The sequence below is a fragment of the Spodoptera frugiperda genome, chromosome 24 (assembly GCF_023101765.2).
Source record: "Spodoptera frugiperda isolate SF20-4 chromosome 24, AGI-APGP_CSIRO_Sfru_2.0, whole genome shotgun sequence".
Lineage (NCBI taxonomy): Eukaryota > Metazoa > Arthropoda > Insecta > Lepidoptera > Noctuidae > Spodoptera > Spodoptera frugiperda.
This window is the reverse complement of record NC_064235.1, coordinates 4,626,569-4,651,857: the sequence shown is the minus strand read 5'-3', so window position 1 is coordinate 4,651,857 and position 25,289 is coordinate 4,626,569. Positions and strand designations below refer to the sequence as shown.

The window sequence follows — 25,289 nt, the reverse complement described above, 5'->3', positions numbered from 1 at the left end:
ACTAAAGTTTTATAATTTCATAATTAACAATATGGGTATCATTAAAAATACAACTAGAACAACTTAAAACATAGAAATTGAACACGCAAGTGTATGTATGTATATCACTTAAGACGGTATATTTACCATGTTTATTTATGTCTATGAGTTTCCGATATTTCGGCACTGTCGCAAGCGCCATGATCACGGATGAACTGGAGTATATGCGGGTGGATGTTTATGAACAGACAAATCGGTCTACCCTCTTTCTAGTTCGTTTTTTGCTGACACCGCTACCACTAACACATGATTCTCACTCGCAAAGCCCATGCTCGCCAAGAGGAGCCAAACTCAACCTGGCTTTGAGCGAACTAAAGGCTTCAAAGGAGTTGTGTGATCAACTGCTGAAGGAAAGAGATGACAATGAGAGGGAATTCTTAGACGTTTTAAATAATATTAAGAAACTGAAATGTTAAATGGCTCAGTTACATACTCAACACACTGAAGCCATTGAGGCTCGGGATAGGCTCCAATTTGTTGTGGACGGATTCAGTCAATGTAGCAGAGAGTACGAACAGACTTTACATGACAAAGCTCTTATAGAACATCAGCTACATGAGGCCAATAGTCAAATTAGCCACCTTGAAATTATTAACCACAACATCACGGCCAGTCTGAATAACAGTCTCTTCAGCGAATTGGCAGCGGTTCGCCGCGTGACTGGAGGTGTGGGCGCAGGTGCAACAATAGCAGCTTCTTCAAGAATGTCGATAATGTATCTCGAAACTTTACCTTGACGAAGCCAGAGAAATGCTCCATCAAACTTTATTTCTATAACATTTTCATTATGATTTTACAGTTTATCATCTGTTTCCTAATGTAGCGGACTTAAATGTATATTAAATATATCCATTTGTATGATATACCGTGTTTTATTTTAAAAACATCAAAGTTATTAACTTCGGACATCGAAGAATTTTATTATGGTGTCATTCGGCGGCACATGGACAGGACAGCCAGTTCGACAACATTCAAGCTGTTGTGAATTTCAGACCGAATTCGAATTTCGTCTTCTGCTAAACATATCAAATCCATCAGGACTTTAACGACTGAGTTTTTTTTATTTTCAAAGTTTGCACGCAACAGTGTACCTAATGGATTACTATTGGTTCGTGGTCGCTTTCGAGTCAATTATTCGCGATGGTTAGGTCTACTATTCACGAAACGTCGTCGTGCGTACGTGCGACAGGTCACGCAGGCGGTATACGGTGATGCCGCGTACGTGACGTACGTACCTTAGCTCACGTAACGCATGAAGCCGCTGCCAAAAATTGAGCCTCACCCCCGTCACAGCTGCTTGCTACGAAGGATTCTCTCACCGCTCCTTCTGTCGATGTTTCATCGCTGAAATTGTGAAGCTCTAACCAACCCGTTGTTCAGCTAAATCAATGGCTAACACCGAATGGGCTGACTATTCTTAAATCTTATTGCTTTCACTAATGGAGAGATCAGCTTTGCATCTCACGAAAAACTAATATTTTTAAAATAATCGTTTCTTTATAAGGGCTTTACCATAGGTTCGTGGTCGCTTTCGAGTTTAATTTTCACGATGATTATTTTGGTGGGTTTTCGCCTTTTTTATGTATATAGTTACGGTACGTCAAGAATGAATAAAACTACACAGCTTTCAGTCGAGTTTTAGTTATTTGTTGTTGTTTGTGCCAGTGGCGATAAAAGTTTCGCCCGCTCGACGCGACCCCTCATTGGCGACGAACGCCCCGCCCCCAATCCCGCACGATCGTAGCGCTCGCTGTGACGCGCTGTGATTGGTCCGGGGCGCGTAGCGCATCTTGCGCCGTCCGACGTTAACGTCGCTCGCGTGCGATCGCATAAATACGCGTGTTATCGCTGCCGACCGCTTACTCTGCACCTGCACTCCGCTTCGGTAGCACGCATTCTCTAGTTTCTTATCTCGTCATATCATCTACAGACATGCCGACCGATTGTGGTGCCACCAAGAAGAAGTACGCCATGGACGGCGTCAACCTTCTTCTCGCTCAGCACCTCATCGACGTGGAGCTCTACAAGCAAGGTGAAGCGGACTCTGGTATCTCCAGCGAGGCCATGTCTGCGGTAACGTCGTATATCAACGACTGCTACCAGCGCATCGCCGCCGGAGCGTCTGGTCCAGCTCACAACAAGAAGAGGCCCACCGTCGCTTCGGCCTCGAAGGCAGCGCAGTCTTCCGTCAGGTCGCTGATGGCCGCCGACGAGCCCGCCAAGCACGTCGCCAGGAAGCGCGCCAGAGCCGTCGCCAAGCCGAGTCACCCTGAGGCGATCAACAAAGCCATCAGGGAGATGAAGTATGGCACGGGTAAAGGCTCCTCTCTCGATGCGATAGAGACGTACATCGGCGCGCAGTACAAGGTCGACGCTGAGATGCTGGCTCCTTTGACGACTTCGTCGGGCGCCAAGCCTGACGCCTCTGCGGCCGGTGCCAAGAGAAAGGCGTCGTCCGCGGCAGCTCCGGGACCACCTGCGAAGATGGCGAAATCATCAATCGCCAAGGGCAAGAAGGCCGCCGCTGCCGACAAGTAAGTCCCTTGCATCGTCGTCTGACGATGCACACAAAAAAGCCCTTTTCAGGGCTAACAATTTTGTCATGAATATTTTACAAATATTCGTTTCTTTATAACACCGAGTCAAAAACCAAAACGTTAATTTGATCACCTACTCGATCACGTTGACGATTATTACTTCAATTTGCATGGGATCTTAAAAGTTTCTTAAGCACGAATTTTATTGTGGTGTCATTCAGCGGCACATGGACAGGACAGCCAGTTCGACAACATTCGAGCTGTTGTGAATTTCAGACCGAATTCGAATTTCGTCTTCTGCTAAACATGTCAAATCTATCAGGACTTTAACGACTGAGTTTTTTTATTTTCAAAGTTTGCACGCAACAGTGTACCTAACGGATTACTATTGGTTCGTGGTCGCTTTCGAGTCAATTATTCGCGATGGTTAGGTGTACTATTCACGAAACGTCGCCGTGCGTACGTGCGACAGGTCACGCAGGCTGTGTACGGTGATGCCGCGTACGTGACGTACGTACCTTAGCTCACGTAACGCATGAAGCCGCTGCCAAAAAGTGAGCCTCACCCCCGTCACAGCTGCTTGCTACGAAGGATTCTCTCACCGCTCCTTCTGTCGATGTTCCATCGCTGAAATTGTGAAGCTCTAACTAACCCGTTGTTCAGCTAAATCAATGGCTAACACCGAATGGGCTGACTATTCTTAAATCTTATTGCTTTCACTAATGGAGAGATCAGCTTTGCTCCTCGCGAAAAACAAATATTTTTAAAATAATCGTTTCTTTATAAGGGCTTTACCATAGGTTCGTGGTCGCTTTCGAGTTTAATTATCACGATGATTATTTTGGTGGGATTTCGCCTTTTTTTATGTATATAGTTACGGTACGTCAAGAATGAATAAAACTACACAGCTTTCAGTCGAGTTTTAGTTATTTGTTGTTGTTTGTGCCAGTGGCGATAAAAGTTTCGCCCGCTCGACGCGACCCCTCATTGGCGACGAACGCCCCGCCCCCAATCCCGCACGATCGTAGCGCTCGCTGTGACGCGCTGTGATTGGTCCGGGGCGCGTAGCGCATCTTGCGCCGTCCAACGTTAACGTCGCTCGCGTGCGATCGCATAAATACGCGTGTTATCGCTGCTGACCGCTTACTCTGCACCTGCACTCCGCTTCGGTAGCACGCATTCTCTAGTTTCTTATCTCGTCATATCATCTACAGACATGCCGACCGATTGTGGTGCCACCAAGAAGAAGTACGCCATGGACGGCGTCAACCTTCTTCTCGCTCAGCACCTCATCGACGTGGAGCTCTACAAGCAAGGTGAAGCGGACTCTGGTATCTCCAGCGAGGCCATGTCTGCGGTAACGTCGTTCATCAACGACTGCTACCAGCGCATCGCCGCCGGAGCGTCTGGTCCAGCTCCCAACAAGAAGAGGCCCACCGTCGCTTCGGCCTCGAAGGCAGCTCAGTCTTCCGTCAGGTCGCTGATGGCCGCCGACGAGCCCACCAAGCACGTCGCCAGGAAGCGCGCCAGAGCCGTCGCCAAGCCGAGTCACCCTGAGGCGATCAACAAGGCCGTCAGGGAGATGAAGTATGGCACGGGTAAAGGCTCCTCTCTCGATGCGATAGAGACGTACATCGGCGCGCAGTACAAGGTCGACGCTGAGATGCTGGCTCCTTTGACGACTTCGTCGGGCGCCAAGCCTGACGCCTCTGCGGCCGGCGCTAAGAGAAAGGCGTCGTCCGCGGCAGCTCCGGGACCACCTGCGAAGATGGCGAAATCATCAATCGCCAAGGGCAAGAAGGCCGCCGCTGCCGACAAGTAAGTCCCTTGCATCGTCGTCTGACGATGCACACAAAAAAGCCCTTTTCAGGGCTAACAATTTTGTCATGAATATTTTACAAATATTCGTTTCTTTATAACACCGAGTCAAAAACCAAAACGTTAATTTGATCACCTACTCGATCACGTTGACGATTATTACTTCAATTTGCATGGGATCTTAAAAGTTTCTTAAGCACGAATTTTATTGTGGTGTCATTCAGCGGCACACGGACAGGACAGCCAGTTCGACAACATTCGAGCTGTTGTGAATTTCAGACCCAGGGGCGTAGCTAGCGCGTATCTGCCGTATCAATTATAGGGGGCCCCGGCCTACGGGGGCCCCAACGTGCGTAAGCAAAAAATAAAACATCCCGATTTTTTATCATTTCAGAAATAACAAAAGTCGAAATAATCAGTTCCTGCTTTTTTCGCGTAAAGCGTACGTTCAAAAGTTGGCACCAGCTTTAGGAAAATTAATGTCATTGTCAGGGTCCCTAAATATGGGCTCACTGTTATAGCATCCCCTGTTATAGAGTCCCCTCTTTGAGGCTTGAGAGACATGACGGGAAAAGTCATTAGGATAATTTTGACCCATCGAAAAAAAAAAAGTATGGGTCAAAACAAATTTTCAAATTCGAATTTCGTCTTCTGCTAAAGATCCTATATAGATCGGTAACCTATGTGCTACCGGTATCGCTGCATGGTAGGGACTGTTCCTCCTCGGAGGTATGAACCGTGTTGGAAACGACAGATGTTACCAGGTGTTGGTACGGTTCTTTAGCAATGGCTAACACCGAATGGGCTGACTATTCTTAAATCTTATTGCTTTCACTAATGGAGAGATCAGCTTTGCTTCTCACGGACGGCGGTCGATAGCCCCGCCCACTCACCCCGTTCACTATCACAATGTTCACTCTGATGCGCTGTGATTGGTCCTAGAAGCGCATCGAACGGTTCATCGTTCAACGCTAACGTCGCTCGCGTGTTATCGTATAAATACACACGATATCGCTGTCAGTTCTTTATTCTGCGACTGAACTTAGCTTCGGTAGCACGTATTTCTCGTTTTAATTCGAATTTCTCTTTATATCGTCCTTCAAGAATGCCGCCCAAGACGAGTGGTAAGGCTGCCAAGAAGACAAGAAGCAAGGCCCAGAAGACCATCATCAAGGCGACGACGGAAACTAATTACGCCGCCTACGTCGCCAAGGTGCTGAAGCAGTTCCACCCGGACATCGGTATCTCCGGCAAGGCAATGTCGATCATGAACTCGTTCCTGAACGATAGCTTCGAGCGTATTGCCGGAGAAGCGTCTCGTCTCACCCAGTACAGCAAGAGATCGACCATCACCGCCAAGGATATCCAAACCTCGGTCAGGTTCCTGTTGTCCGGTGATCTCGCCAAGCAAGCCGAAAGAGAGGGTGTCGAGGCCCTGGCCAAGTACACCAGTTCACATCTCGTCGACGACACATTTTCGACGACGAATGAACTCGACGGTTGTTCTCTGCGCGATATCAAGGAGTATATCGGCGCGCAGTACAAAGTCGATGCCGAGAGACTGGCTCCGTTCCTTAGAAACGATCTGAAGGGCGCTGTCGAAGAAGGTACGCTCATCCCGACGTCAAGGCCATCACCTTTCGTCAAACGTAAGCTTCGCAAAAAGTGAAACTGACGTCGGGAACCATCCACACACTTCAATGGCTGACGATGCACACCAAAAAGCCCTTTTCAGGGCTAACAATTTAATCATGAATATTATAATATATTCGTTTCTTTATAACAGCGAGTCAAAAACCAAAACGTTAATTTAATCACCTACTCGATCACGTAAACCTTGCAATAGGCAGACAACGAAAGTAACCTTAATTAGGAAAAATGGTTTTAACTTACTTTAATTTTATTTGTATGTCAACTAACCTTATTAACAAATATTTAAACTCACGCACGTGATGCTACGGGATAAATCAGCTCGCACGCTACAGTGTAATGGGCTTACTATTGGTTCGTGGTCGCTTTCGAGTTTATACTGGCGGGCTTTTGTATAAAAAACTTCCCTCATTTGTTGTTGTTTGTGCCAGTGGCGATAAAAGTTTCGCCCGCTCGACGCGACCCCTCATTGGCGACGAACGCCCCGCCCCCCTATCCCGCACGATCGTAGCGCTCGCTGTGACGCGCTGTGATTGGTCCGGGGCGCGTATCGCATCTTGCGCCGTCCAACGTTAACGTCGCTCGCGTGCGATCGCATAAATACGCGTGTTATCGCTGCTGATCGCTTACTCTGCACCTGCACTCCGCTTCGCCATCAACCGATCGCCGCTCAACGCTATCGTCATCTCAAAGACCGACATGAAGAACATTTGGAAGATGTTGAAGCACGTCATCCTGTTTATGGCTTTGGCCATTTCTATCATTAACTCGTCCGTGAACGACAGCTGCGTGAGCGAAGGACATGAAGCCGTCACTGGGTACGACGGATTCATCAAAGAGGCGAAGGATATCTGCGTGTCATCCCTGCAGGCTGTTAAGGACTACGTAGCCGCGCAGGTTAAGAAGAAATTGGCTTCATACATTAGAACGTGTCTGAACAGCGCCATCGAACCCGATACGCTCACCAAGGGCAAAGGTGCTTCGGAAAAGACCAAGTCGGGACCATTCAGGTTTTTCAAGGAGGTGAAGAAAATCGCGAAGATCATAGCCAAGAAACTAAAAGCGCCCAAACACAAGAAGCAATCCAAGTCGAAGTCAGCACCCAAGAAAGCAACTAAGAAGTAATCAGTTACTTCTGACTGTATGCTGGCGGTGGGAATTACACCCACACAATCAAAGAGCCCTTTTCAGGGCTAACATTGTTATCATGAATATTTCACAAAATATTCGTTTCTGGGATACAGAAAGTCGAAAAACAATATTACAACATCTTTGTGTAGCGTAAGTAATTTCAAGGAAAGCTCAAACGGGGTACAACTTTTTAGTTTTTTTTTTCTTTTGAGGGAGTCGTATCGTCGCCTTCTCTCGCCTTGGGCGAGGCGAGAGGGAGTGTCAGACTCTTACTGACTCTAAAAACTCTACTCCTACTCAAAAAACTACTCCTGCTATTCGAGCCGGAGCCGGATCACCCGGAGTAATACAGAGAGACAACAGTAGGTGTAAAAGTTTCCCAGAGCTGCGGAGTACCCAACGGGTTTACCGGGGCTCTGGCTCGAAAAACAGGAGTAAGAACGGGGTGATTTTTAGTTCGACACTCCTCGCCTCGCCCAAGGCGAGAGATCTCATTGGATGATTTTCTCCCTTAAAAAAAAGTTTATCATGCTTTCAACTGCAAGTACCTATTTAAGTTTGAATAGATGACTCTGAATAGTGATATTCAATACTTTTACATGTAAGGCTTAGGTGGTAAACATAATTACGACCTATGGACCCTGTCGGACACATCAATACAAGTTTAGGGATGACGGGATATAAAAATTAGAAATGTATTTAGTCCCTCAGTTAGATAAGAGAAAATATAAGACACGTATTTTTTTTTTATCATAATATAATAATTATAATGGGCTTACTATTGGTTCGTGGTCGCTTTCGAGTTTATTTTTCACGATGATTAGTCTGATGGGTTTTTGTGTATCTTTTCTTAGGTATTACCTATGTGAAGTTAAAGTACATCATATGCAAGAATAAATAAAACTACACAGCTTTCAGTTCAGCTTCAGTTATTTGTTGTATTTTGACGATGCACACAAAAAGCCTAAGGGGCTACTATTGGTTCGTGGTCGCTTTCGAGTTAATTCTTCACGAAACGTCGTCGTGCGTACGTGCGACAGGTCACGCAGGCGGTATACGGTGATGCCGCGTGTCGGTAAGGTACCTCGAAACTTTACCTTGACGAAGCCAGCGAAATGCTGAATCAATACTAGTCCTATGTTAAAAGGATGGCGGTAAGATAAGGTCGAATAGATCAGATGCACACTCTACAAAATATATCCTGTACGGCGAATGTTGGAGTAGTTGCTGCGTTGGATATGGTGAGGTCGTGTACTCGTGTCCACCAAATCGGAATTTTCATATGACTTTGTAAAATACTTTATTGTGAGAGTATAAGTTACATACTCAACATCAGCATGACTAAAACACATGAACGATCATTAATTGCTAGTCACCTAATCGAGTCACGTTGTCGTTTGTTCTCAAAATTTGCATGGTATCGGCAGAACGTGAATACGTTTCAAAAGGTACTTTACTATTGGTTCGTGGTCGCTAATAGTTTATTTTTCACGATGATTGGACTGGCAGGCTTTTGCATATTTTTTTAGGTATACGTATGTAGTTAAAGTGCAAGAAATATTAAAAATCTTTCCTCATTTGTTGTTGTTCGTGCCAGTGGCGATAAAAGTTTCGCCCGCTCGACGCGACCCCTCATTGGCGACGAACGCCCCGCCCCCCTATCCCGCACGATCGTAGCGCTCGCTGTGACGCGCTGTGATTGGTCCGGGGCGCGTAGTCGCACCTTGCGCCGTCCAACGTTAACGCCGCTCGCGTGCGATCGCATAAATACGCGTGTTATCGCTGCTGATCGCTTACTCTGCACCTGCACTCCGCTTCGCAGCACGCACAGTCTAGTTTCTTAAATCGTCATATCATCTAAGACATGCCGACCGATTCTGGTCCACCAAGAAGAAGTAATGGACGGCTTCAACCTTCTTCTCGTTCAGCACCTGATCGACGTGGAGCTCACAAGCAAGGTGAAGCGGACTCTGGTATCTCCAGCGAGGCCATGTCTGCATAACGTCGTATATCAACGACTGTACCAGCGCATCGCCGCCGGATCTGGTCCAGCTCACAACAAGAAGAGGCCCATCGCTCTCGAAGGCAGCGCATTTCCGTCAGGTCGCTGATGGCCGCCGACGAGCCCACCAAGCACGTCGCCAGGAAGCTCGCCAGAGCCGTGCCAAGCCGAGTCACCCTGAGGCGATCAACAAGCGCCATCAGGGAGATGAAGTATGGCACGGGTAAAGTCGGTCTCTCGATGCGATCCGTACATCGGCGCGCAGTAGGTCGACGCTGAGATGCTGGCTCCTTTGACAAGACTTCGTCGGTGCCAAGCCTGACGTTGCGGCCGGTGCCAAGAGAAAGGCGTCGTCCGCGGCAGCTCCGGGACGATCTGCGACCATGGCGAAATCCAATCGCCAAGGGCAAGAAGGCCGCCGCTGCCGACAAGTAAGTCCCTTGCATCGTCGTCTGACGACGCACACAAAAAAGCCCTTTTCAGGGCTAACAATTTTGTCATGAATATTTTACAAATATTCGTTTCTTTATAACACCGAGTCAAAAACCAAAACGTTAATTTGATCACCTACTCGATCACGTTGACGATTATTACTTCAATTTGCATGGGATCTTAAAAGTTTCTTAAGCACGAATTTTATTGTGGTGTCATTCAGCGGCACACGGACAGGACAGCCAGTTCGACAACATTCGAGCTGTTGTGAATTTCAGACCGAATTCGAATTTCGTCTTCTGCTAAACATGTCAAATCTATCAGGACTTTAACGACTGAGTTTTTTTATTTTCAAAGTTTGCACGCAACAGTGTACCTAATAGATTACTATTGGTTCGTGGTCGCTTTCGAGTCAATTATTCGCGATGGTTAGGTCTACTATTCACGAAACGTCGTCGTGCGTACGTGCGACAGGTCACGCAGGCGGTATACGGTGATGCCGCGTACGTGACGTACGTACCTTAGCTCACGTAACGCATGAAGCCGCTGCCAAAAAGTGAGCCTCACCCCCGTCACAGCTGCTTGCTACGAAGGATTCTCTCACCGCTCCTTCTGTCGATGTTCCATCGTTGAAATTGTGAAGCTCTAACCAACCCGTTGTTCAGGTAAATCAATGGCTAACACCGAATGGGCTGACTATTCTTAAATCTTATTGCTTTCACTAATGGAGAGGTCAGCTTTGCTCCTCACGAAAAACGTATTTTTAAAATAATCGTTTCTTTATAAGGGCTTTACCATAGGTTCGTGGTCGCTTTCGAGTTTAATTTTCACGATGATTATTTTGGTGGGTTTTCGCCTTTTTTTATGTATATAGTTACGGTACGTCAAGAATTCATAAAACTACACAGCTTTCAGTCGAGTTTTAGTTATTTGTTGTTGTTTGTGCCAGTGGCGATAAAAGTTTCGCCCGCTCGACGCGACCCCTCATTGGCGACGAACGCCCCGCCCCCAATCCCGCACGATCGTAGCGCTCGCTGTGACGCGCTGTGATTGGTCCGGGGCGCGTAGCGCATCTTGCGCCGTCCAACGTTAACGTCGCTCGCGTGCGATCGCATAAATACGCGTGTTATCGCTGCTGATCGCTTACTCTGCACCTGCACTCCGCTTCGGTAGCACGCATTCTCTAGTTTCTTATCTCGTCATTACAACTGCACAGACATGCCGACCGATTGTAGTGCCACCAAGAAGAAGTACGCCATGGACGGCGTCAACCTTCTTCTCGCTCAGCACCTGATCGACGTTGAGCTGTACAAGCAAGGCGAAGCGGACTCTGGTATCTCCAGCGAAGCCATGTCCGCGGTAACGTCGTTTATCAACGACTGCTACCAGCGCATCGCCGCCGGAGCGTCCGGCCCAGCTCAAAACAAGAAGAGGCCCACCGTCGCCTCGGCTTCGAAGGCAGCTCAGTCTTCGGTCAGGTCGCTGATGGCCGCCGACGAGCCCACCAAGCACGTCGCCAGGAAGCGCGCCAGAGCCGTCGCCAAGCCGAGTCACCCTGAGGCGATCAACAAGGCCGTCAGGGAGATGAAGTATGGCACGGGTAAAGGCTCCTCTCTGGAAGCGATCGAGACGTACATCGGCGCGCAGTACAAGGTCGACGCTGAGATGCTGGCTCCGTTGACAACTCCATCGGACGCCAAGCCTAACGCCTCTGCGGCCGGCGCTAAGAGAAAGGCGTCGTCCGCGGCAGCTCCGGGACCACCTGCGAAGATGGCGAAACCGTCAATCGCCAAGGGCAAGAAGGCCACCGCTGCCGACCAGTAAGTCCCTTGCATCGTCGTCTGACGACGCACACAAAAAAGCCCTTTTCAGGGCTAACAATTTTGTCATGAATATTTTACAAATATTCGTTTCTTTATAACACCGAGTCAAAAACCAAAACGTTAATTTGATCACCTACTCGATCACGTTGACGATTACTACTTCAATTTGCATGGGATCTTAAAAGTTTCTTAAGCACGAATTTTATTGTGGTGTCATTCGGCGGCACATGGACAGGACAGCCAGTTCGACAACATTCAAGCTGTTGTGAATTTCAGACCGAATTCGAATTTCGTCTTCTGCTAAAGATATCAAATCTATCAGGACTTTAACGACTGAGTTTTTTTTATTTTCAAAGTTTGCACGCAACAGTGTACCTAATAGATTACTATTGGTTCGTGGTCGCTTTCGAGTCAATTATTCGCGATGGTTAGGTCTACTATTCACGAAACGTCGTCGTGCGTACATGCGACAGGTCACGCAGGCGGTATACGGTGATGCCGCGTACGTGACGTACGTACCTTAGCTCACGTAACGCATGAAGCCGCTGCCAAAAAGTGGGCCTCACCCCCGTCACAGCTGCTTGCTACGAAGGATTCTCTCACCGCTCCTTCTGTCGATGTTCCATCGTTGAAATTGTGAAGCTCTAACCAACCCGTTGTTCAGGTAAATCAATGGCTAACACCGAATGGGCTGACTATTCTTAAATCTTATTGCTTTCACTAATGGAGAGGTCAGCTTTGCTCCTCACGAAAAACGAATATTTTTAAAATAATCGTTCCTTTATAAGGGCTTTACCATAGGTTCGTGGTCGCTTTCGAGTTTAATTTTCACGATGATTATTTTGGTGGGTTTTCGCCTTTTTTATGTATGTAGTTACGGTACGTCAAGAATTAATAAAACTACACAGCTTTCAGTTGAGTTTCAGTTATTTGTTGTTGTTTGTGCCAGTGGCGATAAAAGTTTCGCCCGCTCGACGCAACCCCTCATTGGCGACGAAAGCCCCGCCCCCCTGTCCCGCACGATCGTAGCGCTCGCTGTGACGCGCTGTGATTGGTCCGGGGCGCGTAGCGCATCTTGCGCCGTCCAACGTTAACGTCGCTCGCGTGCGATCGCATAAATACGCGTGTTATCGCTGCTGATCGCTTACTCTGCACCTGCACTCCGCTTCGGTAGCACGCATTCTCTAGTTTCTTATCTCGTCATTACAACTGCACAGACATGCCGACCGATTGTAGTGCCACCAAGAAGAAGTACGCCATGGACGGCGTCAACCTTCTTCTCGCTCAGCACCTGATCGACGTTGAGCTGTACAAGCAAGGCGAAGCGGACTCTGGTATCTCCAGCGAGGCGATGTCCGCGGTAACGTCGTTCATCAACGACTGCTACCAGCGCATCGCCGCCGGAGCGTCCGGCCCAGCTTCCAACAAGAAGAGGCCCACCGTCGCCTCGGCTTCGAAGGCAGCTCAGTCTTCGGTCAGGTCGCTGATGGCCGCCGACGAGCCCACCAAGCACGTCGCCAGGAAGCGCGCCAGAGCCGTCGCCAAGCCGAGTCACCCTGAGGCGATCAACAAGGCCGTCAGGGAGATGAAGTATGGCACGGGTAAAGGCTCCTCTCTGGAAGCGATCGAGACGTACATCGGCGCGCAGTACAAGGTCGACGCTGAGATGCTGGCTCCGTTGACAACTCCATCGGACGCCAAGCCTAACGCCTCTGCGGCCGGCGCTAAGAGAAAGGCGTCGTCCGCGGCAGCTCCGGGACCACCTGCGAAGATGGCGAAACCGTCAATCGCCAAGGGCAAGAAGGCCACCGCTGCCGACCAGTAAGTCCCTTGCATCGTCGTCTGACGACGCACACAAAAAAGCCCTTTTCAGGGCTAACAATTTTGTCATGAATATTTTACAAATATTCGTTTCTTTATAACACCGAGTCAAAAACCAAAACGTTAATTTGATCACCTACTCGATCACGTTGACGATTACTACTTCAATTTGCATGGGATCTTAAAAGTTTCTTAAGCACGAATTTTATTGTGGTGTCATTCGGCGGCACATGGACAGGACAGCCAGTTCGACAACATTCAAGCTGTTGTGAATTTCAGACCGAATTCGAATTTCGTCTTCTGCTAAACATGTCAAATCCATCAGGACTTTAACGACTGAGTTTTTTTTTTTTTTTTCAAAGTTTGCACGCAACAGTGTACCTAATGGATTACTATTGGTTCGTGGTCGCTTTCGAGTCAATTATTCGCGATGGTTAGGTCTACTATTCACGAAACGTCGTCGTGTGTACGTGCGACAGGTCACGCAGGCGGTATACGGTGATGCCGCGTACGTGACGTACGTACCTTAGCTCACGTAACGCATGAAGCCGCTGCCAAAAAGTGAGCCTCACCCCCATCCCCATCACAGCTGCTTGCTACGAAGGATTCTCTCACCGCTCCTTCTGTCGATGTTCCATCGTTGAAATTGTGAAGCTCTAACCAACCCGTTGTTCAGGTAAATCAATGGCTAACACCGAATGGGCTGACTATTCTTAAATCTTATTGCTTTCACTAATGGAGAGGTCAGCTTTGCTCCTCACGAAAAACGAATATTTTTAAAATAATCGTTCCTTTATAAGGGCTTTACCATAGGTTCGTGGTCGCTTTCGAGTTTAATTTTCACGATGATTATTTTGGTGGGTTTTCGCCTTTTTTATGTATGTAGTTACGGTACGTCAAGAATTCATAAAACTACACAACTTTCAGTTGAGTTTCAGTTATTTGTTGTTGTTTGTGCCAGTGGCGATAAAAGTTTCGCCCGCTCGACGCAACCCCTCATTGGCGACGAAAGCCCCGCCCCCCTGTCCCGCACGATCGTAGCGCTCGCTGTGACGCGCTGTGATTGGTCCGGGGCGCGTAGCGCACCTTGCGCCGTCCAACGTTAACGTCGCTCGCGTGCGATCGCATAAATACGCGTGTTATCGCCGCTGATCGCTTACTCTGCACCTGCACTCCGCTTCGGTAGCACGCATTCTCTAGTTTCTTATCTCGTCATTACAACTGCACAGACATGCCGACCGATTGTAGTGCCACCAAGAAGAAGTACGCCATGGACGGCGTCAACCTTCTTCTCGCTCAGCACCTGATCGACGTTGAGCTGTACAAGCAAGGCGAAGCGGACTCTGGTATCTCCAGCGAGGCGATGTCCGCGGTAACGTCGTTCATCAACGACTGCTACCAGCGCATCGCCGCCGGAGCGTCCGGCCCAGCTTCCAACAAGAAGAGGCCCACCGTCGCCTCGGCTTCGAAGGCAGCTCAGTCTTCGGTCAGGTCGCTGATGGCCGCCGACGAGCCCACCAAGCACGTCGCCAGGAAGCGCGCCAGAGCCGTCGCCAAGCCGAGTCACCCTGAGGCGATCAACAAGGCCGTCAGGGAGATGAAGTATGGCACGGGTAAAGGCTCCTCTCTGGAAGCGATCGAGACGTACATCGGCGCGCAGTGCAAGGTCGACGCTGAGATGCTGGCTCCGTTGACAACTCCATCGGACGCCAAGCCTAACGCCTCTGCGGCCGGCGCTAAGAGAAAGGCGTCGTCCGCGGCAGCTCCGGGACCACCTGCGAAGATGGCGAAACCGTCAATCGCCAAGGGCAAGAAGGCCACGTCCGCTGCCGACCAGTAAGTCCCTTGCATCGTCGTCTGACGACGCACACAAAAAAGCCCTTTTCAGGGCTAACAATTTTGTCATGAATATTTTACAAATATTCGTTTCTTTATAACACCGAGTCAAAAACCAAAACGTTAATTTGATCACCTACTCGATCACGTTGACGATTACTACTTCAATTTGCATGGGATCTTAAAAGTTTCTTAAGCACGAATTTTATTGTGGTGTCATTCGGCGGCACATGGACAGGACAGCCAGTTCGACAACATTCAAGCTGTTGTGAATTTCAGACCGAATTCGAATTTCGTCTTCTGCTAAACATATCAAATCCATCAGGACTTTAACGACTGAGTTTTTTTTATTTTCAAAGTTTGCACGCAACAGCGTACCTAATAGATTACTATTGGTTCGTGGTCGCTTTCGAGTCAATTATTCGCGATGGTTAGGTCTACTATTCGCGAAACGTCGTCGTGCGTACGTGCGACAGGTCACGCAGGCGGTATACGGTGATGCCGCGTACGTGACGTACGTACCTTAGCTCACGTAACGCATGAAGCCGCTGCCAAAAAGTGAGCCTCACCCCCATCCCCATCACAGCTGCTTGCTACGAAGGATTCTCTCACCGCTCCTTCTGTCGATGTTCCATCGTTGAAATTGTGAAGCTCTAACCAACCCGTTGTTCAGGTAAATCAATGGCTAACACCGAATGGGCTGACTATTCTTAAATCTTATTGCTTTCACTAATGGAGAGGTCAGCTTTGCTCCTCACGAAAAACGAATATTTTTAAAATAATCGTTCCTTTATAAGGGCTTTACCATAGGTTCGTGGTCGCTTTCGAGTTTAATTTTCACGATGATTATTTTGGTGGGTTTTCGCCTTTTTTTATGTATGTAGTTACGGTACGTCAAGAATTCATAAAACTACACAACTTTCAGTTGAGTTTCAGTTATTTGTTGTTGTTTGTGCCAGTGGCGATAAAAGTTTCGCCCGCTCGACGCAACCCCTCATTGGCGACGAACGCCCCGCCCCCTGTCCAGCACGATCGTAGCGCTCGCTGTGACGCGCTGTGATTGGTCCGGGGCGCGTAGCGCACCTTGCGCCGTCCAACGTTAACGTCGCTCGCGTGCGATCGCATAAATACGCGTGTTATCGCCGCTGATCGCTTACTCTGCACCTGCACTCCGCTTCGGTAGCACGCATTCTCTAGTTTCTTATCTCGTCATTACAACTGCACAGACATGCCGACCGATTGTAGTGCCACCAAGAAGAAGTACGCCATGGACGGCGTCAACCTTCTTCTCGCTCAGCACCTGATCGACGTTGAGCTGTACAAGCAAGGCGAAGCGGACTCTGGTATCTCCAGCGAGGCGATGTCCGCGGTAACGTCGTTCATCAACGACTGCTACCAGCGCATCGCCGCCGGAGCGTCCGGCCCAGCTTCCAACAAGAAGAGGCCCACCGTCGCCTCGGCTTCGAAGGCAGCTCAGTCTTCGGTCAGGTCGCTGATGGCCGCCGACGAGCCCACCAAGCACGTCGCCAGGAAGCGCGCCAGAGCCGTCGCCAAGCCGAGTCACCCTGAGGCGATCAACAAGGCCGTCAGGGAGATGAAGTATGGCACGGGTAAAGGCTCCTCTCTGGAAGCGATCGAGACGTACATCGGCGCGCAGTGCAAGGTCGACGCTGAGATGCTGGCTCCGTTGACAACTCCATCGGACGCCAAGCCTAACGCCTCTGCGGCCGGCGCTAAGAGAAAGGCGTCGTCCGCGGCAGCTCCGGGACCACCTGCGAAGATGGCGAAACCGTCAATCGCCAAGGGCAAGAAGGCCACGTCCGCTGCCGACCAGTAAGTCCCTTGCATCGTCGTCTGACGACGCACACAAAAAAGCCCTTTTCAGGGCTAACAATTTTGTCATGAATATTTTACAAATATTCGTTTCTTTATAACACCGAGTCAAAAACCAAAACGTTAATTTGATCACCTACTCGATCACGTTGACGATTACTACTTCAATTTGCATGGGATCTTAAAAGTTTCTTAAGCACGAATTTTATTGTGGTGTCATTCGGCGGCACATGGACAGGACAGCCAGTTCGACAACATTCAAGCTGTTGTGAATTTCAGACCGAATTCGAATTTCGTCTTCTGCTAAAGATATCAAATCTATCAGGACTTTAACAACTGAGTTTTTTTATTTTCAAAGTTTGCACGCAACAGCGTACCTAATAGATTACTATTGGTTCGTGGTCGCTTTCGAGTCAATTATTCGCGATGGTTAGGTCTACTATTCGCGAAACGTCGTCGTGCGTACGTGCGACAGGTCACGCAGGCGGTATACGGTGATGCCGCGTACGTGACGTACGTACCTTAGCTCACGTAACGCATGAAGCCGCTGCCAAAAAGTGAGCCTCACCCCCATCCCCATCACAGCTGCTTGCTACGAAGGATTCTCTCACCGCTCCTTCTGTCGATGTTCCATCGTTGAAATTGTGAAGCTCTAACCAACCCGTTGTTCAGGTAAATCAATGGCTAACACCGAATGGGCTGACTATTCTTAAATCTTATTGCTTTCACTAATGGAGAGGTCAGCTTTGCTCCTCACGAAAAACGAATATTTTTAAAATAATCGTTCCTTTATAAGGGCTTTACCATAGGTTCGTGGTCGCTTTCGAGTTTAATTTTCACGATGATTATTTTGGTGGGTTTTCGCCTTTTTTATGTATGTAGTTACGGTACGTCAAGAATTCATAAAACTACACAACTTTCAGTTGAGTTTCAGTTATTTGTTGTTGTTTGTGCCAGTGGCGATAAAAGTTTCGCCCGCTCGACGCGACCCCTCATTAGCGACGAACGCCCCGCCCCCCTGTCCAGCACGATCGTAGCGCTCGCTGTGACGCGCTGTGATTGGTCCGGGGCGCGTAGCGCATCTTGCGCCGTCCAACGTTAACGTCGCTCGCGTGCGATCGCATAAATACGCGTGTTATCGCCGCTGATCGCTTACTCTGCACCTGCACTCCGCTTCGGTAGCACGCATTCTCTAGTTTCTTATCTCGTCATTACAACTGCACAGACATGCCGACCGATTGTAGTGCCACCAAGAAGAAGTACGCCATGGACGGCGTCAACCTTCTTCTCGCTCAGCACCTGATCGACGTTGAGCTGTACAAGCAAGGCGAAGCGGACTCTGGTATCTCCAGCGAGGCGATGTCCGCGGTAACGTCGTTCATCAACGACTGCTACCAGCGCATCGCCGCCGGAGCGTCCGGCCCAGCTTCCAACAAGAAGAGGCCCACCGTCGCCTCGGCTTCGAAGGCAGCTCAGTCTTCGGTCAGGTCGCTGATGGCCGCCGACGAGCCCACCAAGCACGTCGCCAGGAAGCGCGCCAGAGCCGTCGCCAAGCCGAGTCACCCTGAGGCGATCAACAAGGCCGTCAGGGAGATGAAGTATGGCACGGGTAAAGGCTCCTCTCTGGAAGCGATCGAGACGTACATCGGCGCGCAGTGCAAGGTCGACGCTGAGATGCTGGCTCCGTTGACCACTCCATCGGACGCCAAGCCTAACGCCTCTGCGGCCGGCGCTAAGAGAAAGGCGTCGTCCGCGGCAGCTCCGGGACCACCTGCGAAGATGGCGAAACCGTCAATCGCCAAGGGCAAGAAGGCCACGTCCGCTGCCGACCAGTAAGTCCCTTGCATCGTCGTCTGACGACGCACACAAAAAAGCCCTTTTCAGGGCTAACAATTTTGTCATGAATATTTTACAAATATTCGTTTCTTTATAACACCGAGTCAAAAACCAAAACGTTAATTTGATCACCTACTCGATCACGTTGACGATTACTACTTCAATTTGCATGGGATCTTAAAAGTTTCTTAAGCACGAATTTTATTGTGGTGTCATTCGGCGGCACATGGACAGGACAGCCAGTTCGACAACATTCAAGCTGTTGTGAATTTCAGACCGAATTCGAATTTCGTCTTCTGCTAAAGATATCAAATCTATCAGGACTTTAACAACTGAGTTTTTTTATTTTCAAAGTTTGCACGCAACAGCGTACCTAATAGATTACTATTGGTTCGTGGTCGCTTTCGAGTCAATTATTCGCGATGGTTAGGTCTACTATTCGCGAAACGTCGTCGTGCGTACGTGCGACAGGTCACGCAGGCGGTATACGGTGATGCCGCGTACGTGACGTACGTACCTTAGCTCACGTAACGCATGAAGCCGCTGCCAAAAAGTGAGCCTCACCCCCATCCCCATCACAGCTGCTTGCTACGAAGGATTCTCTCACCGCTCCTTCTGTCGATGTTCCATCGTTGAAATTGTGAAGCTCTAACCAACCCGTTGTTCAGGTAAATCAATGGCTAACACCGAATGGGCTGACTATTCTTAAATCTTATTGCTTTCACTAATGGAGAGGTCAGCTTTGCTCCTCACGAAAAACGAATATTTTTAAAATAATCGTTCCTTTATAAGGGCTTTACCATAGGTTCGTGGTCGCTTTCGAGTTTAATTTTCACGATGATTATTTTGGTGGGTTTTCGCCTTTTTTATGTATGTAGTTACGGTACGTCAAGAATTCATAAAACTACACAACTTTCAGTTGAGTTTCAGTTATTTGTTGTTGTTTGTGCCAGTGGCGATAAAAGTTTCGCCCGCTCGACGCAACCCCTCATTGGCGACGAACGCCCCGCCCCCTGTCCAGCACGATCGTAGCGCTCGCTGTGACGCGCTGTGATTGGTCCGGGGCGCGTAGCGCACCTTGCGCCGTCCAACGTTAACGTCGCTCGCGTGCGATCGCATAAATACGCGTGTTATCGCCGCTGATCGCTTACTCTGCACCTGCACTCCGCTTCGGTAGCACGCATTCTCTAGTTTCTTATCTCGTCATTACAACTGCACAGACATGCCGACCGATTGTAGTGCCACCAAGAAGAAGTACGCCATGGACGGCGTCAACCTTCTTCTCGCTCAGCACCTGATCGACGTTGAGCTGTACAAGCAAGGCGAAGCGGACTCTGGTATCTCCAGCGAGGCGATGTCCGCGGTAACGTCGTTTATCAACGACTGCTACCAGCGCATCGCCGCCGGAGCGTCCGGCCCAGCTTCCAACAAGAAGAGGCCCACCGTCGCCTCGGCCTCGAAGGCAGCGCAGTCTTCCGTCAGGTCGCTGATGGCCGCCGACGAGCCCACCAAGCACGTCGCCAGGAAGCGCGCCAGAGCCGTCGCCAAGCCGAGTCACCCTGAGGCGATCAACAAAGCCGTCAGGGAGATGAAGTATGGCACGGGTAAAGGCTCCTCTCTGGAAGCGATCGAGACGTACATCGGCGCGCAGTACAAGGTCGACGCTGAGATGCTGGCTCCGTTGACAACTCCATCGGACGCCAAGCCTGACGCCTCTGCGGCCGGTGCCAAGAGAAAGGCATCGTCCGCAGCAGCTCCGGGACCACCTGCGAAGATGGCGAAACCGTCAATCGCCAAGGGCAAGAAGGCCACCGCTGCCGACCAGTAAGTCCCTTGCATCGTCGTCTGACGACGCACACAAAAAAGCCCTTTTCAGGGCTAACAATTTTGTCATGAATATTTTACAAATATTCGTTTCTTTATAACACCGAGTCAAAAACCAAAACGTTAATTTGATCACCTACTCGATCACGTTGACGATTACTACTTCAATTTGCATGGGATCTTAAAAGTTTCTTAAGCACGAATTTTATTGTGGTGTCATTCAGCGGCACATGGACAGGACAGCCAATTCGACAACATACAAGCTGTTGTGAATTTCAGACCGAATTCGAATTTCGTCTTCTGCTAAAGATATCAAATCTATCACTCAGGACTTTAACGACTGAGTTTTTTTATTTTCAAAGTTTGCACGCAACAGTGTACCTAATAGATTACTATTGGTTCGTGGTCGCTTTCGAGTCAATTATTTGCGATGGTTAGGTCTACTATTCACGAAACGTCGTCGTGCGTACGTGCGACAGGTCACGCAGGCTGTGTACGGTGATGCCGCGTACGTGACGTACGTACCTTAGCTCACGTAACGCATGAAGCCGCTGCCAAAAAGTGAGCCTCACCCCATTCACAGCTGCTTGCTACGAAGGATTCTCTCACCGCTCCTTCTGTCGATGTTCCATCGCTGAAATTGTGAAGCTCTAACCAACCCGTTGTTCAGCTAAATCAATGGCTAACACCGAATGGGCTGTCTTATTGCTTTCACTAATGGAGAGATCAGCTTTGCTTCTCACGAAAAACGAATATTTTTAAAATAATCGTTTCTTTATAAGGGTTTTACCATAGGTTCGTGGTCGCTTTCGAGTTTAATTATCACGATGATTATTTTGGTGGGTTTTCGCCTTTTTTTATGTATGTAGTTACGGTACGTCAAGAATTAATAAAACTACACAGCTTTCAGTTGAGTTTCAGTTATTTGTTGTTGTTCGTGCCAGTGGCGATAAAAGTTTCGCCCGCTCGACGCGACCCCTCATTGGCGACGAACGCCCCGCCCCCCTATCCCGCACGATCGTAGCGCTCGCTGTGACGCGCTGTGATTGGTCCGGGGCGCGTAGCGCATCTTGCGCCGTCCAACGTTAACGTCGCTCGCGTGCGATCGCATAAATACGCGTGTTATCGCTGCTGATCGCTTACTCTGCACCTGCACTCCGCTTCGGTAGCACGCATTCTCTAGTTTCTTATCTCGTCATATCACTGCACAGACATGCCGACCGATTGTAGTGCCACCAAGAAGAAGTACGCCATGGACGGCGTCAACCTGCTTCTCGCTCAGCACCTGATCGACGTGGAGCTCTACAAGCAAGGCGAAGCGGACTCTGGTATCTCCAGCGAGGCCATGTCCGCGGTAACGTCGTTTATCAACGACTGCTACCAGCGCATCGCCGCCGGAGTGTCTGGTCCAGCTCACAACAAGAAGAGGCCCACCGTCGCTTCGGCCTCGAAGGCAGCGCAGTCTTCGGTCAGGTCGCTGATGGCCGCCGACGAGCCCACCAAGCACGTCGCCAGGAAGCGCGCCAGAGCCGTCGCCAAGCCGAGTCACCCTGAGGCGATCAACAAAGCCATCAGGGAGATGAAGTATGGCACGGGTAAAGGCTCCTCTCTCGATGCGATAGAGACGTACATCGGCGCGCAGTACAAGGTCGACGCTGAGATGCTGGCTCCTTTGACGACTTCGTCGGGCGCCAAGCCTGACGCCTCTGCGGCCGGTGCCAAGAGAAAGGCGTCGTCCGCGGCAGCTCCGGGACCACCTGCGAAGATGGCGAAACCGTCAATCGCCAAGGGCAAGAAGGCCACCGCTGCCGACCAGTAAGTCCCTTGCATCGTCGTCTGACGACGCACACAAAAAAGCCCTTTTCAGGGCTAACAATTTTGTCATGAATATTTTACAAATATTCGTTTCTTTATAACACCGAGTCAAAAACCAAAACGTTAATTTGATCACCTACTCGATCACGTTGACGATTACTACTTCAATTTGCATGGGATCTTAAAAGTTTCTTAAGCACGAATTTTATTGTGGTGTCATTCGGCGGCACATGAACAGGACAGCCAGTTCGACAACATTCGAGCTGTTGTGAATTTCAGACCGAATTCGAATTTCGTCTTCTGCTAAAGATATCAAATCTATCACTCAGGACTTTAACGACTGAGTTTTTTTATTTTCAAAGTTTGCACGCAACAGTGTACCTAATAGTTTACTATTGGTTCGTGGTCGCTTTCGAGTCAATTATTCGCGATGGTTAGGTCTACTATTCACGAAACGTCGTCGTGCGTACGTGCGACAGGTCACGCAGGCGGTATACGGTGATGCCGCGTACGTGACGTACGTACCTTAGCTCACGTAACGCATGAAGCCGCTGCCAAAAAGTGAGCCTCACCCCCGTCACAGCTGCTTGCTACGAAGGATTCTCTCACCGCTCCTTCTGTCGATGTTCCATCGCTGAAATTGTGAAGCTCTAACCAACCCGTTGTTCAGCTAAATCAATGGCTAACACCGAATGGGCTGACTATTCTTAAATCTTATTGCTTTCACTAATGGAGAGATCAGCTTTGCTCCTCGCGAAAAACAAATATTTTTAAAATAATCGTTTCTTTATAAGGGCTTTACCATAGGTTCGTGGTCGCTTTCGAGTTTAATTATCACGATGATTATTTTGGTGGGATTTCGCCTTTTTTTATGTATATAGTTACGGTACGTCAAGAATGAATAAAACTACACAGCTTTCAGTCGAGTTTTAGTTATTTGTTGTTGTTTGTGCCAGTGGCGATAAAAGTTTCGCCCGCTCGACGCGACCCCTCATTGGCGACGAACGCCCCGCCCCCCAATCCCGCACGATCGTAGCGCTCGCTGTGACGCGCTGTGATTGGTCCGGGGCGCGTAGCGCATCTTGCGCCGTCCAACGTTAACGTCGCTCGCGTGCGATCGCATAAATACGCGTGTTATCGCTGCTGACCGCTTACTCTGCACCTGCACTCCGCTTCGGTAGCACGCATTCTCTAGTTTCTTATCTCGTCATAATAACTACACAGACATGCCGACCGATTGTGGTGCCACCAAGAAGAAGTACGCCATGGACGGCGTCAACCTTCTTCTCGCTCAGCACCTGATCGACGTTGAGCTGTACAAGCAAGGCGAAGCGGACTCTGGTATCTCCAGCGAGGCCATGTCCGCGGTAACGTCGTTCATCAACGACTGCTACCAGCGCATCGCCGCCGGAGCGTCTTCTGGTCCAGGTCACAGCAAGAAGAGGCCCACCGTCGCTTCGGCCTCGAAGGCAGCGCAGTCTTCCGTCAGGTCGCTGATGGCCGCCGACGAGCCCACCAAGCACGTCGCCAGGAAGCGCGCCAGAGCCGTCGCTAAGCCGAGGCGATCAACAAGGCCGACTACGCAACCCGGACTACGCAACCCGGACTACGCAACCCGGACTACGCAACCCGGACTACGCAACCCGGACTACGAACCCGGACTACGCAACCCGGACTACGCAACCCGGACTACGCAACCCGGACTACGACCCGGACTACGCAACCCGAACTACGTTAACCGGGGCTACGCACTTAAACTACAGACTACGCTTTCTGAACTACGAACTACGCAATACACAATACATACGAGCTATGCACTACTGACTACGCGCTATGAACTTCGTATTCTGAACTACGCAATATAAACTACGCAATACACACTACGATCAACGCACTACTGACTACGCACTATGATTTTCGTACTCTGAACTACGCAACTAGCTCTCTGCGTGTGTATTGCATGGTGTTTTCCCTGTCTTTAATATTATGGAGACCAGTTAGATTTTGCTCTACTAAGTGCCACATCATATTAACAGCCCATAAGTGCCCAATGCTAACCAAAGGACTCTTCTCACACGGAGAAGGTTCTCGCGTGGTGATTAATCCTGTGATTAATGCATCAGGCGTGGTGATTACTCCTGTGCTTAAAACTCACATTAAATTGCTCAATGCGGGTTGGCGATTCCAAACTTATAATTGGAATTTATAAGTCCAGGTTTCCTCACGATCCCCAGCCGCCGCAGAAGACAGTCCTGGCGTCGGGGATCGCGTGCCGGCCACCGTAAGGCCGGGACTCCACCAAAGCGGAGACGAGACGAGCGGAGAGGAGATGTTTTTTCAACCAATAGAATTGAGTTATTGACACGTCTCCTCTCCGCTCAGCTTCAGTGGAGCCGCTGTCAAAGATGTGTAATATTTGTATGTCGCGATGGAAGCGGAGAGGTGAGCTGTGCGCGGACGACGCGCAGTGGAGACGAGGTTTTCTGTGAGCGGCGTGCAGTGAGCGATGTCACCCGGTCCCCCTCTCGCCCGCTAGCAACCCGCAGAACCCTGCCGCACGCCGGCCGGCCACGATTGCTAGTACCGTGCGCGCGAGCAGTTTGTATAATTCAACGTCTGAAAAAAAACAAACTCTTACTAGCACACAGACATGCACACATGCTTTGGTGGAAAGCAGCTGAAAAACATCTCTTCTCGCAAAGCACACAGCACACCGCACACATCTCTGCTATTGGAGTCCCGGCCTAAGTGTGTCAGCGGACGGTCGAGCAAGGGTAGTCGCAACTTGCCCGACCGAACCAGACCCGTTGTGGAGCCGACTAAGCCAGGCGTGGAGTGCCAGATCCTGTCCTACCCCAAGATCTTGGCTGAAGTGCTTGCACTGGCAAATAC

General features: G+C 49.6%; 4 protein-coding genes across 5 annotated transcripts; all 4 read left to right on the top strand.

Annotated features, from left to right (window-relative positions):
• Positions 1-1,847: 1,847 nt before the first annotated feature.
• On the top strand, positions 1,848-23,711 carry LOC126912254 (uncharacterized). Of its 2 annotated transcripts, none has more exons than XM_050703786.1 (2): positions 1,848-3,048; positions 22,877-23,711. In XM_050703786.1, exon 1 carries the CDS (start codon positions 1,972-1,974, stop codon positions 2,575-2,577), a length of 606 nt encoding a protein of 201 aa, XP_050559743.1. In that variant the 5' UTR covers positions 1,848-1,971; the 3' UTR covers positions 2,578-3,048; positions 22,877-23,711. The 2 variants fall into 2 exon arrangements, with proteins under 2 accessions (XP_050559743.1, XP_050559744.1); XM_050703787.1 differs by lacking the exon at positions 22,877-23,711 and adding an exon at positions 10,084-10,267.
• LOC118278434 (uncharacterized) lies at positions 3,793-4,398 on the top strand. Its single transcript, XM_035597618.2, has one exon. It carries the CDS (start codon positions 3,793-3,795, stop codon positions 4,396-4,398), a length of 606 nt encoding a protein of 201 aa, XP_035453511.2.
• On the top strand, positions 5,116-6,063 carry LOC126912234 (histone H2B-like). The gene has a single exon (XM_050703377.1). It carries the CDS (start codon positions 5,500-5,502, stop codon positions 6,061-6,063), a length of 564 nt encoding a protein of 187 aa, XP_050559334.1. The 5' UTR covers positions 5,116-5,499.
• LOC126912255 (histone H1.3-like) lies at positions 19,938-22,419 on the top strand. Its single transcript, XM_050703788.1, has 2 exons — positions 19,938-20,240; positions 22,056-22,419. Exons 1-2 carry the CDS (start codon positions 19,981-19,983, stop codon positions 22,399-22,401), a joined length of 606 nt encoding a protein of 201 aa, XP_050559745.1. The 5' UTR covers positions 19,938-19,980; the 3' UTR covers positions 22,402-22,419.
• Positions 23,712-25,289: the final 1,578 nt, after the last annotated feature.

Coding starts and splice junctions, on each gene's coding strand:
- LOC126912254 (XM_050703786.1), top strand. CDS start 1,972: ATGCCGACCGATTGTGGTGCCACCAAGAAGAAGTACGCCATGGACGGC.
- LOC118278434 (XM_035597618.2), top strand. CDS start 3,793: ATGCCGACCGATTGTGGTGCCACCAAGAAGAAGTACGCCATGGACGGC.
- LOC126912234 (XM_050703377.1), top strand. CDS start 5,500: ATGCCGCCCAAGACGAGTGGTAAGGCTGCCAAGAAGACAAGAAGCAAG.
- LOC126912255 (XM_050703788.1), top strand. CDS start 19,981: ATGCCGACCGATTGTAGTGCCACCAAGAAGAAGTACGCCATGGACGGC. Junction 20,241..22,055: donor GCAGCGCAGTCTTCCGTCAG/GTCGCTGATGGC, acceptor GTCTTCGGTCAG/GTCGCTGATGGCCGCCGACG.